This window comes from Orycteropus afer, unplaced genomic scaffold (genome assembly GCF_000298275.1).
Source record: "Orycteropus afer afer isolate SDZICR_OR568_19922 unplaced genomic scaffold, OryAfe1.0 scaffold00196, whole genome shotgun sequence".
Classification (NCBI taxonomy): domain Eukaryota; kingdom Metazoa; phylum Chordata; class Mammalia; order Tubulidentata; family Orycteropodidae; genus Orycteropus; species Orycteropus afer.
The window spans coordinates 5725693-5742148 of NW_006921783.1; the positions used below are offsets into that span (position 1 = coordinate 5725693).

General features: G+C 44.0%; 1 protein-coding gene across 1 annotated transcript in view; it reads right to left on the reverse strand.

The window, feature by feature from the left end:
• Positions 1-14997: 14997 nt before the first annotated feature.
• Positions 14998-16456, reverse strand: part of HNF1B (HNF1 homeobox B) — a 61859-nt gene continuing 60400 nt past the window's right edge. The window contains exon 7 of the mRNA XM_042781916.1: positions 14998-15047. Within this exon, the coding sequence (XP_042637850.1) occupies positions 14998-15047 (50 nt within the window). The remainder of the gene's footprint in view (positions 15048-16456) is intronic.

The window sequence follows — 16456 nt, forward strand, 5'->3', positions numbered from 1 at the left end:
CCCTGTGCTCCACCCCTTTCCCCTCCACCACCAAAACAGTTGCTGGGGGCAATTTGCCCTACCCCAGGGACGGCTGTGACTCAGAAGCTATAGAAGTGACCAGAGATACTGATCCTCCTTCTCCCAATAAATAAAATACTGGACAAGGAATCCTGGAGAGGAGGGAGAAGTTTCCAAAGAGCAGAAACCTGGGCAAGACAATGTACGCACAGTATAGGCTCTCTTGGTCTGCCCAGGATTCACTATGTTCTAAGGCATGATCATTGCCTTTCTGGCTGGGACCACAGGGGGTGGGATGACTAATAAAGCATTGTTATAAATCATGCTTTATTAGTCATCCCACCTCCTGTGGTCCTAGCCAGAAAGGCAATGATCATGCCTTTCACTGTTCCCATAAAATAGTAGCCATGAACAGTCAACCTTCTCTGTCTCTTCTCCCTCTTCCTTCCTCCTCTCACCCTCTTTCCTAAGCTCCTCATCGACCTCCTCCTTTGCACACTGTTATTAGTACTCACCCCTACCCCAGCACTACTGTTCACTTTGTTGCTGCCTGCCTACTTCCCCAACTCCTGACATGTTACAATTGAGAAAGAGCTTGTTTATGATAAGACCTTGAAATCTGGAGTTATAAATCCTGCCCAGAATGGGCCACCCTATCTCTGTGCTAATGCTTGTGGTGCCCAAAGGAGACTCACCTGGTTGTGACCCGTCCCCTGGAGTTCTCTGCTCCTCCTCTGCAAACATGGGACAATGGGTAAATGGGAGTTACCTGTCTCAACAGGTGTTAGCTGGGCCTCATTTTCTTACAGGGTGATGAGGAGGTCATCTTCCAGCCCACCCACTCTGGACATTCCTGTGATTGTGAAAGCCCACCTTCAAATATAACCCTCTCCTTGCCCCTCCATGACTTCAGTTACCGAATGCTGAGCCCACTTCTGTGACCTTAGAAGTCCTCACATTAGCTACTGAGTCCACTGGCAGAAATCAGGCAGCACGATGGTGGATGTGCCCTGGTGCCGCCTCTTTATTTTGTACATGCTTCTGTGATGGTACTTAGACTGCATTGCAATTTGCATTTTCCATGTCAGCCTTCCCTACTAAGCTGTGAGCTCCTTGAGGGAAGAGACTGTTATTCTTCACTGAATCCCTAGTGCTCAGCAGACTGCATAGCACAAAAATATTTGTTGAGTGGTTCAGTGAATGCTGTCATACTTATTCCCAGCAAATATTTATTGAGGTGTCTTGTGTGCAGTGACTCCGTTGGGCAGCATAGGTACAGCAATTAATTAGACATCATTCCTACTTTCAGGTGCTTGTCCTAAAGTCAGGAAGACGAAGGGAAGCTTCACTTGCCAGGTCAGTGGAGAGTGCTGGGGCTGGAGCCCCCAGGAAATCTGCTTTGGCAACTGAAGACCTAGGTTCTTTAGAAAGTTGGCCCCACAGACCCAGATACTCATTCAGCTTCAATTTCAGTATATTCGAGAGTGGAGTTGATAACTCACTAACTGTTATGGGTTGAATTATATCACCCCAAAAACGTGTCAGCTTGGCTAGGCCATGATTCTCAGTATTAGGTAATTATTCTTCATTGGGTGATCTGATATAATTATCGTATGTGTGGCCAATCCTAACCTCTATGATATTAATAGAAGGAGCTCTGTTGGTGCAGGGCCTAAGGCATTTGACTGCTACCCAGGAAGCTGGTGTTTCAAACCCACCAGCCACTTGGAGGAAGGAAGAGGCAGTCTATTTCCATAAAGATTCACTGCCTTGGAAACTCAATGATATTAATGAGGCAGGATTAGAGGCAGTTATGTTAATGAGGCAGGGCACAATATACAGGTTTAGGTATCTTGAGTCAATCTCTTTTGAGTTATAAAGAAGATTAAATAAGCTCAGTACTACCAAGACCGAGGGCCCCTGTACTGAGAACTTCCTAGACCCAGGGGAAGATTGATGCCAAGACACATGGAGATCTATAAGGAACGTCAGGCCTACAGATGTTGAAAGGAGACAAAAACCTTCCCCCAGAGCTGTCAAAAGAGAGAAAGCTTTCCCCTAGAACTGGCACCCTGGATTCAGACTTCTAGCCTCCTAAACTGGGAGAGAATAAATTTGTTTGTTAAAGCCATCCACTTGTGGTATTTCTGTTGTAACAGCACTTGATAACTAAAACACCAACTATTAGTATGTTCAGCTTTTCCCTACATGATTTCAGTGTCTTCTTTTTAAAAAAATGTTAAATGAATTTGTAGTGTATCTCAACTCTTTAAGCCTGGGGACAAAGGAAGCAAAATTTGCTCCTACTGAACCCAACTGAAGCCACATTTGTTAGCTGTTCCCCATGGTGTTTGGTTTGGGTTCTGTGGTGGTTAAGTTTGTGTGTCGATTTGGCTGGACCTGGTTGAGTGGCTGGGCAGCTGGTGGTAGTTATTCCCCATGATGAGACTGGCAGTCAATTCCATGGTGGGATCTACCACAAGCAGCTGAAGAGCTGATTTAGGGATGTGGTCTGCTTCCCATATATAAGAAACAGCTTTGGGAATGGTCTTTAGTTTATGGAACACTTGAACCCTGCATGTAGCCATGTCATTGTTCAGCCTGCTATGCTCTGCCAACCTTGGGACTTTCAATGGACTTGAATTAATGGCCTGTCATGTGGTTTGGTAACGTCAGGACTGTGCCTTTTTATTTGTCAACCTTGGGCTTGTCAGTCTCAGCAGCCAGCAGCTGTCTGAATGAAGAAAAGCCTCTAGCTCCAGTGGGCCACAAGCAGGAGGCAGAGCTGAAGCCCAAGATTGAGGGGCTTTAACCCAGCCCCTAGAGCCTGGCACTTTGAACTCGGACTAAATGCCTCCAAACTGTAAGAAAATAAACTCCTGTTTGTTCAAGCCATCCCATTTGTGGTATTTTCTTTTTTTTTTTTTTTCTTTTTTTTCCATTTGTGGCATTTTCTTGTCAGAGCGGCACTAGATAACCAAAACAGGTTCCCTGGGATTTGAGAGCAGAGCTGCCTCTACCCTAAAGAAGAAGGAAAGAGGGGATAGAGGGAAGGATATAGAGTCAATTCATACCAACACACATTTATGGAATGCCTCTTGTGTGCTGAGTTCTGTGCCACTAGGAATGGAGAAAATAATAGCACAGGTGACATACTTCCTCCTCCCAGACAGGGCTTAAATCTCTGAGAACCTGTGAGAAGAAAGACAACAAGTTGATCTCTTGGGGACAGTGGGCCACCAAAACTGATGTGAGGGGGCCTCTCAGGTCAATGCCGTTGTTGCATTGAGGGACCTTCAGTGTATGGGGTGGGGGCCTAGCAGTGTGTATGGACAATTTGAGGTACTGTCCATGGGTGACATTTTTTGTGTGGCTCTTTCAAGCCAGTCCTTCATAAACTTTTCTACTGAAATACCATTAATGGAAGAGAAGAGTGAATTCATACTTTTTCAAGGGGCTTGGGGTTTTAGATCACCTAGGCCCTTTTGAGCCCTAAGTTTGATCTTAAAAATGCATGTCATCTTGCATTTTTACCATAATCCATCAATTTGTTTTCATATGAACATCTAGCTAACATTATTTGTCTCTGAATAAAATTGATGCTCCAGAAGATGACCTGTTTTTCTTGTGGCTTCGTGTAGCCCCTAGCTTGTTGCCCTATACCCCAGTTTGAGACGCATAGCTTTTAAGACACCAGGCCCATACACATGTACCACATTCAGGGGTACCACCCCAAAGTGTGGGTCCCTAGCACACTTGCATGGCTCATGCCCTTGATCCTGAGACACTCATCTGGATATGTTCTCATCTAGCATTCTGTGCTGCGCCGGTTCCACACTTCTCCCAGTCTGACCACCCCCACACCCCTGCCCCCAGGATCCTCTCTCCTCCTCTGGGCTTACTCCTGTCCCTCTAGCAGGACTTGAAGATCAGGTGGCCAGTAATCCTAGTCTCTAAATATCTAGAGGCAGTAGCTGTAAACTTTTTACAGTCTCCTTCATGGAGAATGAGCAGGGCATGGGCAGCAATAGCACAAGATCCTGAGAAAGCTGAAAGCAACTTAACATGGATGCTTACTGAGCTAATTAACTAAAAGGTCCTGGGCTAGAGGTTGTCCTGGCAACTGCCTTGGTAGGCTTTATCATCATATCCCACGTCACGTTCCGTGACACAGCTGCTCCATCTGTACAATGAAACTAGGAGTCAAGACTGCCTGGTAGGCTGATGATGCAGAAATTAAGTGATCCAAGGTCCATAGTAGATTTGTTATAGATTCACTATATCAATGGTTTTTACATTTTCAATGAAGTACAACCCGCTTATGTATTCATTGAAGCATTAAGGCATTTATGCATTTGTTTATTGTTTACTAAGTCTCTATAGAGAATACTATTTCACCAGGCATGGGATGAGGTACTAGAGAAATAGTAATGAGTAAGACTGACATGACTTTGGCCTCCTTAGAATGTGCAATGTAGTATGGGAGACGGAATTAAATAGTCTCCAGGGAAACAAATGCAACAAGTTCGGAGGGGGCAACCCCAGGGCCTTCTGCTACTGACTGTTCCTGGCCCTGGATGTGGGGTGACTTGCTCTGTCCAATAGCAATGGTAAACACACAGTTGTTAGATCTTGTACTAAGTGGATTGTCACAGGTAATGGTGAGTTGTCTGTAATTCCTCATATGAAAGTAAAAATTTCTAAAATTATATTCTCCAAGTCCCCTCACCTTTTCAACTGCCCCAGAGACAAAGCATCAAACTCCGAATGCTGAAACATGCTTGAGAGTAATAAAATTCATTATTTCATTTAATCCTCACATTGGAGTTGCAAAGTTAAGTGGCGTGGTTCTCCACCATTTCAGACACAGAACCTGAGACCTTAGAAAGGTGAAGCAGCCTGCTGAAGCTCACCTGGCCAGGCCAGGCCTGAGATGGGGCTTACCAATGAGGTGGGGAGAAGTAAGGCCCAGGGTATGACTATTGGTTCTACTGAACAATGCTGGCACTGGAGTCCTCCAGTGACTCACCAGACAGACCCCTGTAGGTCTAAAGACTTTGGCCACTGCCCCTTATCTTCCTTACCAGGCTCCTAATGGCTTGTGCAGATTCAGTGGCCTTACGTGCTAAAGACCCTGAACTCTAGAACACAGCTAAGGAATAGCAGAGCTGGTAAAGCAATGGAAATGCTGGCTTTGGAACTTATCCAAACAACATAGCCCTGTCGCCTTCTCCCCAAAGACTGACCAGTGACTCCCAAACCAGGAGACTAGATTATTCCTATGAAACCTAGCAAGGCTTTGGCAACTGTCTAACAAAAGACTGACCTTTCTCACCCTTCACCTTAGGAGTATCTTAATCTAACCTAGTATTGCCATTTAAAGGAAAATACAACTGAATTTGGAGTGAATTAGGTTGCACACCTAATCATAATGTTTAGTCACCTTTCCATGACATTAAGGCCTCCAGGAGTCAATGAAAAGTTTGAGGTCTGCTAATTCCATTACAAGTGAGGAATGTGTTTATTCTTCCAAGGGGCAAAGATCCCCCACTCAAAGTGACGCTGCCACATTGTGTAACCAGGAACATAGGTTGTTGCTGATGTAAACAAATGCCAGGGGAGAGCTGCCAGGGGAGAGCTGCCAGGAGCCTAGGTCTCCTTTTCCCAGAGGTGTTTCCTATGAATGGTTGTACTTAGTGAAGCAATTTCCTGCCTTGTAAACTCCTGCCCACCAAACCACATCTCCTATCTACCTCTGCCTGGCTCTGGGTCATAAAACAATTCCTCAGAAACCAATCAGAACCCGATCAGGAGTCCTTGTGTAACAGAAAAATTACCCTCCACCTGCAGACGTAATGACACTTTGCAAGCTAGTGCTTTTGCAGTTTCTGAACGTAAACATCACATGCCCTGCCCCATGCCTTACCTCTGCTCATCTGGGATGTGAGGCCCACATATTTGATTCTCAGGCCCTAGTTCATTTTGCTGAGACACTGGCTTGCCAGTGACCCATTACCTTGACCTGAGGACCCTGGAGCTTGGAGAACACATTTCACTGTGTCAGATCATGATTTACAGAGCCAGGGCAAAAGAAGTTCAGGCAAGGGTCCCAGGCATGCAGAGGATAGGTTGGGGTAATCTGTAAGGACAGAAGAAGACTTGGGTTGAAATAACACCAAGAACTCATTGATTTAGACACTCACTTTGCTTTTGTGGTCCTTCAGCCTGGAATGTCTCTCACAACTCCCATTCACCCAGTGATCTGTCACTCATTCTTCATGATACAGTTCAAGTGTCTTCCAAGAAACCTCTGATTTCCATCCAAGCAGAATTTCCTCCATTGTCCACTATACCTTCTAACACCTACACACTAGATTGCAATCAGTTGTTAACTGGCTTGTTTCCTTGGTCAGGCTGTGAACTTCTTCAGGGCATCTTGGCCTCCCCAGCATCCACCACAGTGCCTGGCTCAAAGACAGTGTGCAAATGGAGTTTGTTGAATGAATGAGTAAATGGATACCTACTGTATTTCTCCCCACCACACTTAGATGCTTTGCATATTGAAAATGTACAAATAGTATAGTCAAAGGAATGAAGATCCTGAGTTAGGCCCCATATAGGTAAAGAGAGGAACAAGATAAGGTCCTTAAGAGGTTTGCAATCTGGCCATCTGCCTGTGAATAGTAGGAATGTTTGCAGATGGGGAGTAAGATCAGATCAATGGGGTAGGTGGAAGTGTTTTTTGGTTTTGCTTTGTTTTTCCCCTCTTTGAGTGCCGTTTCAAAAACTAGAATGGGTTTGAGAGGTGGTCTGTTTATGAACTCTCTCAATTCTTTTAACTTTCACTTTTAGAATAGTACTAAACTGGCCACAGTTCTGACTAGCCATGGTACTAAACTAGCTACAAGGACTAGTCATTTTCATCTCTCTCTCTTTACCTCTATCTATAAAAGAACCAAGGACTTGCTCCTTCCTTTGAATGTTAGGAGACACCAGAGAGTGGCAATGGTGGTGGTGGTGGTAGGTATGTATTTGGGTCATTTTCCAGACATAAGACTAGTAAAGTTCATGATATATATAATCATCCCTTCAAAAAATACTAATGACTGATACTTCAAGTACCAGCTGCTGGGGACAAAACAGTGAACAAAACACAAAGTTCCTGCACTCGTGGAATTTGTATTTGGTGGGGGAAGGGAAGATATTCTAGTGGGAGGGATGAGACCAATCATGTTCTTCCCTATTGTGTTCCTAGCAGGGCTGGATGCTAGTAACATTTCTTGAGCACTTTCTTATGTGCCATGCAAAGGGTTTTTTATGTACTTTGTATCTCATTTAATCCTTATGAGAACTCTATTTTCAGGTAAGGAAATAGACTCAGAGAGGTTAAGTAACCTACCCAAGATCACATGGTTGGTATATGATAGAGCCAGGATTAGAACCCAGATTTGTTTAGCTCCCAAGTCTGAGTTCATCAGCACACTGTGTATGCCAACAGTAAATATTTACTAGATGAATAAATGGATGGATGAATGGTTAACCCTAACTGCAGTGGCAACCTTTTGTTTTGCCTCCATGACACAAACATGAGCAACATGTGTCAGTTTTTCATTTACTTACTGATTCAACCTTCTCCAAAGTGTGGCCTCTGTCGAAGGCGGATTTTATGATGATTAGGAATCAAGCATCTTTCTTGTTACATCCATGTTTCCTTGGAAAGACAACCTATTTCATAAGAAATAATGAATTATAATTGAAAAAGTTGATTTAGGTTTTGTGCAAAAGAAAATATCACCTTAAGCTCTCTTTTCTGGATTTGTGATAAAGCCTCTTAATAGCCCCAAATATATCAGGTTCTAATTCCTGGAGCCTATGAATATTGCTTTATAAGGAAACAGATCTTTGCAGATACAATGAAGTAAGGAAGGTTGTCCTAGATAATCCTGGTCAATCACATGTATCCTTTTAAGAGGGAGGAAAAGGGAGATTTAACACAGACACCCAGAAGAGGGGGAGGCAACATGACCAGGGAGTGAATACAGCCACAAGCCAAGGGGCAGCTACCAAAAGCTGGAAGGGGCAAGGAGACTTTCCTCTGGAGCTTCCCAAGGAAGTGAACCCTGCTGTCTTCTTGATTTGGGTCCAGCAATACTGATTTTGGACTTCTGGTCTTCAGAACTGTGAGAGAATAAATTTCTGCTGTTTAAGCTCCAAGTTTGTGGTGATTTGTTATAGCAGCCACAGGAAACGCAGAATCTCCTAGAGCAGGAAGCAGCAAAGGGAGTAAGCCCTGAAGTCTTCAGCCTCTAATACAAATGATTCAGAAATACATGCTCATGAGTCTTTTTTAGTCAGGATGCTCAAAGAAATCCTGGCTTGAAAAGCAAGGGTAAAGAGGTCCCCCTACAAAAATGAATTGGCCTCTTTCTTCTCCACCCCCTCCTCCCTCTACCCCTTTTCTGCTTTGTGTTTCTTCCTAGTACATCAACACCTGGCATGCTGTGTATTTAGTTAGTTATTGTTGGCTCCCTCTCAGTTGAATGTAAACTCCATGAAAGAAGTGACATTTTAAAAAATGCCTTTTCCCCGTGCCTGGAGGAGTATATGGCACACAGAAAGCACTCAATTTGTTGAATGAATGAGTGAATGTTATGTTACTACCGCCTAAAGAGCCTTGGGATATGATAATATCAGCCATCATAGCATGACACACTAAGATGCTTCCTAAAGTAGCACTTTAGAAAATAGCTGAAAAATTGGGTAGACACGCTTCTTGGAGAGATCAATCATGGGAGAATAGAAAGGCTATGCATAAACAGGGAGGCAGCTCAGGGGGTAGGAGTGCTTGGGAGGGAACGAAACAGGGAAGAGGTGGCTATGGGGAGGAAGTGGGAGGAGAGCAGTTGCATTGTGGGAGATTACAGTCAATGTCATGAAACAAAGTGTATGTGAACTGCTATATGGAAGATGAATTTGCTCTGTAAACTTTCACCCAAATCACAATTAAATTTTAAAAATAAATAAATAAGTTGTTGTTGTTGTTGTTATGTGCCGTCAAGTCGGCCCCGACTCATAGCGACCCCTCCTTGGGTTTCCGAGGCAGTATCACTACGGAAGTAGGATTGCCCAACCTTCCTTCCGAGGAGTGTAACTCAGGTAGATATTGTGTTCAGATAACACTCCCCCCCCTCCCATTTTTTACATCAATTTCTGTTTTCTACTTTGTTTATGCCCTAAACCCTAGAATCATTTTCAGTGCCTCTCTTTGTCACACTCTGCATCTAAACCATCAGCAAATCCTGGCACTTAACCTTCCAAAATCTCTATCACCACCCACTGGTCTAAGCCGCCATCATCTCTTGCATGGATTATGGCAAAAGCCTTCTGCTGTCACACTTGATCCACTGCAGCTCAGCAGACAGAGGGATTCTTTTAAAACATAAGTCAGATTTTGTTCCTGCTCAACTCAAAACTCTTTGATGGCTCCCAGCTCAGTCAGAGTAAAAGCCGTACAAGGTCTTTACAACACCTGGTGACAAGGCCCTATGCCATCTGTCACTGTGCTGCTGCACTCCACTTACTCTCTGACCCACCACTCCCTCTCAGACATCTCTGTTTTTCTGTTCCTGCCTCAGGTTTTTGCACTCACTGTTCCCTCTTTCTGGAATGGTCTCCTACTAGATGTCCACATGGCTCACTCCGTTGGCAACGTCAGGGCTCTCAAATATCAGTTTCTCAATGAGGCCTTCTCTAGCCATCATGTTTAAGATTGCTGCTCTCACCACCTTCATCTGCTGCATATATGTACACTCACCCCCCCCCATACACATACTCACGTATTTGTTTATTGCCTATCTCTTTTCATTAGAGTATAAGCTCCACAAAGGAGGGGATTTTGTCTGTTTTGGCCAGCGATGTATCCCCAGTGTCTAGAACAAAAGTACTGGCACACAGTAGGTGACAGCAAATATTTCTTGAATAAATGAATGGGAAAAGTTACTTTAGAGTAGAAGATGTTCTCAATAGTGTGCTTTTCTTATGCTGGGTTTTTGTTTTGTTTTGTTTTGTTTTTTGTCCTTTTAAAAAAAATCACCTTTGTTTTATCATTTTCATAATTAACTGGGAATATTGTAATAGAATCAGTTTTTTAAGGATGTCTGGGAAATATGGCACAGGAAAAGTAAACCTGCCTTTCGGGAATACAGCACCGTGTATCTGGTGAGGAAATTTGGTAATATGTGGAAATGGCAAATAAAAAGGTGGTGTTTGTGTTGTGAGGATCTGTTGGCTTAAGTGTATGTATACATACCTCATGAAATCTGCTTGGATGGTTCACACTGTTGATGTTGTCCTCATGTTTGTTTTGTTCTCTCTCCTTTAAAAAGTGTGTGTACTTGCACATATCACTTTACATACACCAAGAAAAAATAAATGTTCATCCATGCATGTATGAAGTCCTGCACACCCCAGAGAGTAATTTATAAAATATAGTCATGTTATAAATCTCGGCTGACAACCCAGTGTTTGCCTAGCAGAAATGACCTCTGCCCCTTTGAGAGTAAGGCCTTATAGGCATTTGGTTCAGCTGATTGTAATTTCTCGTAAATATTCAGCCTGTTAGATGTGGTTGGGACATGCTCAAAGTATTGAAACATGAATGTGTCATACTCTACAGCTCCATCCAATATTGACACTCTCTTATTTTCCAGAGCAGATTTTGATGGTATTTGTTTGAATTAATTCCTAATTCAAAGGGGACACATCAGCCCTGATTTTCCCTGGGTACTAGTTTCTGCTTTTTCCTGACCCACACATTTCTTGGCTCCTGGGCTTCAAACCCTTTGCAGGCACAAAACTGGGTTTTGTCCCAGCCTCTCAGCTCTGTGTGTCCCTCCCACTCACCACAAAATCATCACATTTTATCTTCTTTTCTTAAGAAAGACAAAGACTCCCCAGTAAGGCCTTTCTGTTTCCTTAGACCTTCCCTTCCTTACTCATCCTTGGTTCACTGCTTGATTTGCCATATGCTGTAGAAATGAACAAGGAGTTCTGGTGGTTCAGTAGTTAAAGCATTCAGCTGCTAACCAAAAGGTTGGTGATTCAAACCTGCCAGCTCCTCCGTGGGAGAAAGGTGAGGCAGTCTGCTCCACAGCCTTGGAAACCCCCTGGGAAGTTCTACTCGGTCCTATAGGGTCACTATGAGTTGGAATCAACTTGATGGCAGTGGGGTTTGGTATAGCAACGAATGAAGTCACTTTACCAATTATTGGCAGTTTTTTGTTTTTTTTTTTAAACTATGCAACAGACTTGTCATTAGGTTATCAGGAAATAACAAGCAAGCCCAAAGACTATATGAGATGGGACTCTGCAATGACCTAGTATCAATACACTTCCTCCTCACTTATTATTTTGTTACCTGACATTTTGCACTTACAACAATAGTAAAAAAATCTGCTCTACAACTATTTTGCGTATTGATAACATACATCTAGCAGTACGAATGCTGAGGTATGAAATGAAACTAATGCTGGCTGTGATGGTTAAGCTTGTATGTCAACTTGGCTAGGCCATCATGCTTGGTGGTTTGGCAGTTATGTAGTGATTTAATTTGGCACTTCTGTAATAATGTGGTCATCTGCCATTTTGTGATCTGATGTGGTTACCCTCCATTTTTGCATAATTCTGATCTTTTGCATAAGGACCTGGTCTTTGGAACCTAACCATATCAATAAGTGAGGAGTGGTGTCCTTACTGATACTTACATACCACTATGTCCCAGGTACAGTTCTAAGCAGTTAAGATAGATTAACTCATTTACTCCTCAGATGACCTTGTGAAGTAGTACAAAGTATTATCCGATTTTGTAGGAGGACACTGGGGACCAGAGAGGTGAAGTGGTGTAGCTGGGGTGTCTAATCAAGGCATTCTGGCTCCAGAAAGAATATGAAAGACCTGCCCCTAACTGTGACCCAAGAGCTTAGATTCTCTCTGTCTGTCTCACTGTATTCTTATTCATCTGAATTCAGCAGCTAACACTGCTTCATCTATGCTTTTGGAGGGACTACTCCATAACTGTTTGGCATGGAAAAGTTTAATAGTTTTAAAGGCAAATTTTCATCCTTAATTTAATTTCCTATTTGCAGATGTTAAAATAAATCTGCCTTTCCCAGAGCTCAACCTTGAAAATAACAGCAAGTTATGGTAAAAAACAAAACCACCTGTCTATTAGCCTAGGCACACGGTATAAAGAGAGACCCTGGAAAATGTTGGTCTATAAAATGATGGCAAGAAGATATCTGGGGTTTTTTAGTTGCACATGAATCTTCAAAGTAGAAATTTCCCACCTGGGCCCACACATAGTGGGACCCCTTGTCCCTCTTACAGCTAGTAGAGGTAGGTGCCTGTTTAACTTAGAAGAAGGGAGGTGCTAACCTCTGTGGGGCTTCCAGTTGCCAGGGTCAGGAAGTGTCTTCAGAGATTGATGCTAGTCCTTCCTCAGACACACACCTTCCCTCCTTTCCACCTATATCTCTGCCCGTGTAAGTTCTTTTATCAATATGGCTTTCCATATTGAGTTATGGCAATAGTGCAAGATCTAAAATCTACCAAATGCAGATACTTGCTGTCCCAGAAACAACATAGGTCTAGATATAAGCCTTCAATTAAGGTTAGAGTTTAAGGCCTCTATTTCCTTCCTCTTCCTGGAACTCACAGGGCCCATGGGCAGCTGGAGTGATCCATCAGGTTATCCTGGCTAGTGAAAGCAGATCTTGGCTTCTCTAAACTCCTTGGTGCTTGGCCTTGTCCCCAGCCCTTCTCAACTCAACCATGAGCTTTGGCTACTTCAGCCAAATTACATTGTCCTGGGGATCCGGGAACAAATGGAGGTCAGCCTTTCCATATCCATCCATCCCTGCCCTGGGTACTTAGTAGATACTCAGTAAATCTGCCCGGCTTAATGAGACTCATATCTTCCCCGACAGTGGCATACTGGTCAGCATGGTTCCCTTGATTACACTTTCCCTGAGCAGTGGTCTGTCCAGAAGTGAAAAACTACAGACATGAGGATCTTTGCTATGCAAAATAGGAGAGAGTAAAAAAGACAGGTCCATTCTCTTTACTCCTGGAATCAGCACTGAATTACCAAACCAAACTAAACTCACTGCCATTGAGTCAGTTCTGACTAATAGCAACTCCCAATGGGTTTCCAAGGCTGTAAATCTTTACGGAAGTAGATTGCCCCATCTTCCTTCCATGGAGTGGCTGGAGAGTTTGAACCATTGACTTTCTGGTTAGCAGCCAAATGCCTTATCCACTATGCCACCAGAGCTCCTGAATTACCTGTGGCTAAGATCATCCTGGGAGCTCTGGTAGCATAGTGCGTAAGGCACTTGACTGCTAACCAGAAGGCTGGCGGTTCAAACCCACCAGCCACTCCTTGGAAGGAAGGTTGGGCAATCCTACTTCTGTAGTGATACTGCCTCGGAAACCCAAGGAGGGGTCGCTATGAGTTGGGGCCGACTCGACGGCACATAACACCAACAACAACAAGATCATCCTGCTGAGGGATTCTCCAGGCCTTTGCCTATTCACCTTTAGAACTATGTATATTCATTAGCATCCCTGCCAGAGAGAAAAATCTTGGGTGGGGGAAACACCTACAAAAGCCCCTTCTATTAACTAACAGCCCTCTAGAAGGAAGGGAGGGTGGGAGGGAAAACTAGAATTAATATTTAAAATGAGGTTGAAAAATTATACACAGGGTTTCCATTCTTCCTGCTTTTTATCTGTTCCTGTGATCACAAGTTAACCAAGAATTGGCTCTATTGCTTTACTCCTGTGAGTTGCAGGCAAGAAAAGGGTGTTGGCTCCTGCTCTGACCCATGGAGTCTCACTGGGGAATAAACTCTTCTTTGCCTTTATTAGCAGTAAGGCCACCATAAAGACACTTGAACATGACAGAAAATGAAAGTCATCCACCTCTCTACTCTCAGACTGCACACTTTGATCCTAGCAAATGAGGAGATGAGGAGTCGAGGACTTCTTGGTGGAACTGTGGCAGAAGAAGCGTCAGAGACAGAAATATGAGACTCTGGGTGGTGATAAAATAAATTGTTTTAATGCGAGGCTTTCTGAAAGGGCAACTTATCTTTTGCTACCTAACAGCCAGTTTTCCTACCCTGGGGTTTCTTGGGGATGCCTTGGCTGAACCCCTAACCCCAGAGGAAGCTAGGATGGTACTCTGACCCTATGTTCAGCCCCTCCAGGGATCCGGAGGTGTCTTACCATCAGGAAACTGGAGTTACCTGGCAGTCAGTCCAAAATATACAGTCAGTCTGTGTGTCTAGGGCTGAGGGAAGGGGCAAAGGACTTCATTTCTGACTCAGCGTATTTCTCTGTGGGGGAAGTGAGGGGGAGTGAATCACTTTTAAAAGTTTAACTCTGACCTTTACAAAGAAAACTAATAAACACTTTAGTCTTATATACAGGGCAGAAGGGAGAGGAAGTAGAGGGGAAATTGCACTTAATTACAGTAGTTTATAATTTACACCCATTAGACAAATTTACTTCTTTAAAAGAAATCTCAAGATCATTTGGGAACAGGGGCAAGGGGAAGGAGTTTGCTGATATTTACAGTGTGTTTGGCTCAGTTCAATAGCACATGTCCTCCTCTCCTCATTTCAGTAACAGATTCAAGTTTTCTCGTGAGTTTGTTCGTCAAAGGAGCATAATGTAGATACTTCAGCTTTCTCTCTTCCTCTTCCACGGTTTCTTGTCTCCCATGTCTAGAACAGACAGGATTTGAGGAGAGGCATTGTGACAATACTGTATAGAAGGGAAGCTGGGCTTCAGGCTGGGTCTTCCAAGAGTGGATTGTCCTAGACGCCAGCAGGATGTCAGGTAAGCTGGGACCTCTCGCAGATGCTTGTCAGGTCACTGGGCTTTTCCGTGACGGCTGCCCGGAGGGTGATGGTGTGGAAAATAGGATCCTTGTTGCTACACACAGAGTAAGTGATGTGTGAGCATCACCAGGCTTGGAGAGGACACTGCAGAGAGAGAAAAGAGAGCTCAGTGGTGTGAATTTAGCAGGGGCATGGGCCATTAGTTTGGCCTCTCCAAGGGAGCCAACACCCAAATCAACCAGCAAAGACAGGGTGGATGGCTGCAGACCCACTGCATGCTTCGTTCTGCAGTGTTGGTCCAAAAGCAGACTCCCTTTAGGAAACCTGGGAGCCAGCTTTCTTGGCCACTTCAGAAGAGAGAAGTGAACTGCTGGGGACCCTGAGATGGTTCTAGTTTGCTACCCTTTATCCTGAAGTTGGGCTCCTCTTTCTGTGAGACTGCTAAGTGTGGTTCAAAAGATAGCTGAATGGGAAGGTCTTGCCTCTTGCCTCTCATGGAAATGAGGATCTCAACACCGCAAAGAACAGGAATCCCCTAAACCACAGCTTCCCAAACTTTAATGTGCATACAAGTGCAGATTGTATTCCGCAGGCCTGGACTAGGGCCTTAAAGTCAGTGTTTCTAATAAGCTCTGGATTGTGCTGGCGCTGCTCATCCATGGTCCATATTCTGAGCAGCAAAGCCATAAACAACACGAGGAAATTACCACTTACTCAAACTATCCGTCAGGGAAGGAAGTTTAAGAGTTGCAAGTGCCTTCTGCAGGTTTGTTATTGTTAGGAAGAGTGGACCAGGGGAAGGACCCAAGCGCTAAAGGCCTCTGATGCCACACTTCCTGGGGCCAGGGCAGGAACCCCAGCAAGTCCAGACAAGCCTTCAGAGAGATGACCCAGTCCCGGACAGCCACCCCTTCCAGGGCTCTGGGCCGCATTCATTTTAACTATCATGCAATATCATTATTCTCCTTTTTTCTTCCAGGGAGTTCCTTTTTGCTTCCCTCTACCTCCTCCCCTTTTGCTTTTGTTCATATCTAAGGGGAAGATTCTGCCTTTTGGCCTCCTGGCTTATTTTCTCAAGGCTTCACCTCAAATGCATACACACACACACACACACACACACACCCCTCGCTACTAAAGGTCTATTATTCCATTATTACCTCATTCCATAGCATTATAGGTTACCATTATCTCTATTTTATAGATTAGGAAAATAAGGCTCAAAGAAGTGAATTGCCCAAGAACTAGGAGACTGTGGAGCTAGAGATTCCAGCCCACTTCTGGGTGACCTGCAAGCATGTGTTCTTTCTATGATGCTCTGAGTTTGATAACCTTCTACTAGCTTTGTACTCTTGGTCAAGATACTCTTTCCAGGCCTCAGTTTCTTGACCTATAAAATGAGATGATAAGAGCCCCTACCTCAGGGAAGTTGCTGTGGAATTACACATGTGAAATTCAGAGAATGGTCCTTGATAAAATTGTTATTCTTAATACCATACTGCACAGGGTTCCTCAGTCTGTGATGCTCTCTTGAGTCCTCGTAAGACTGAGACTGA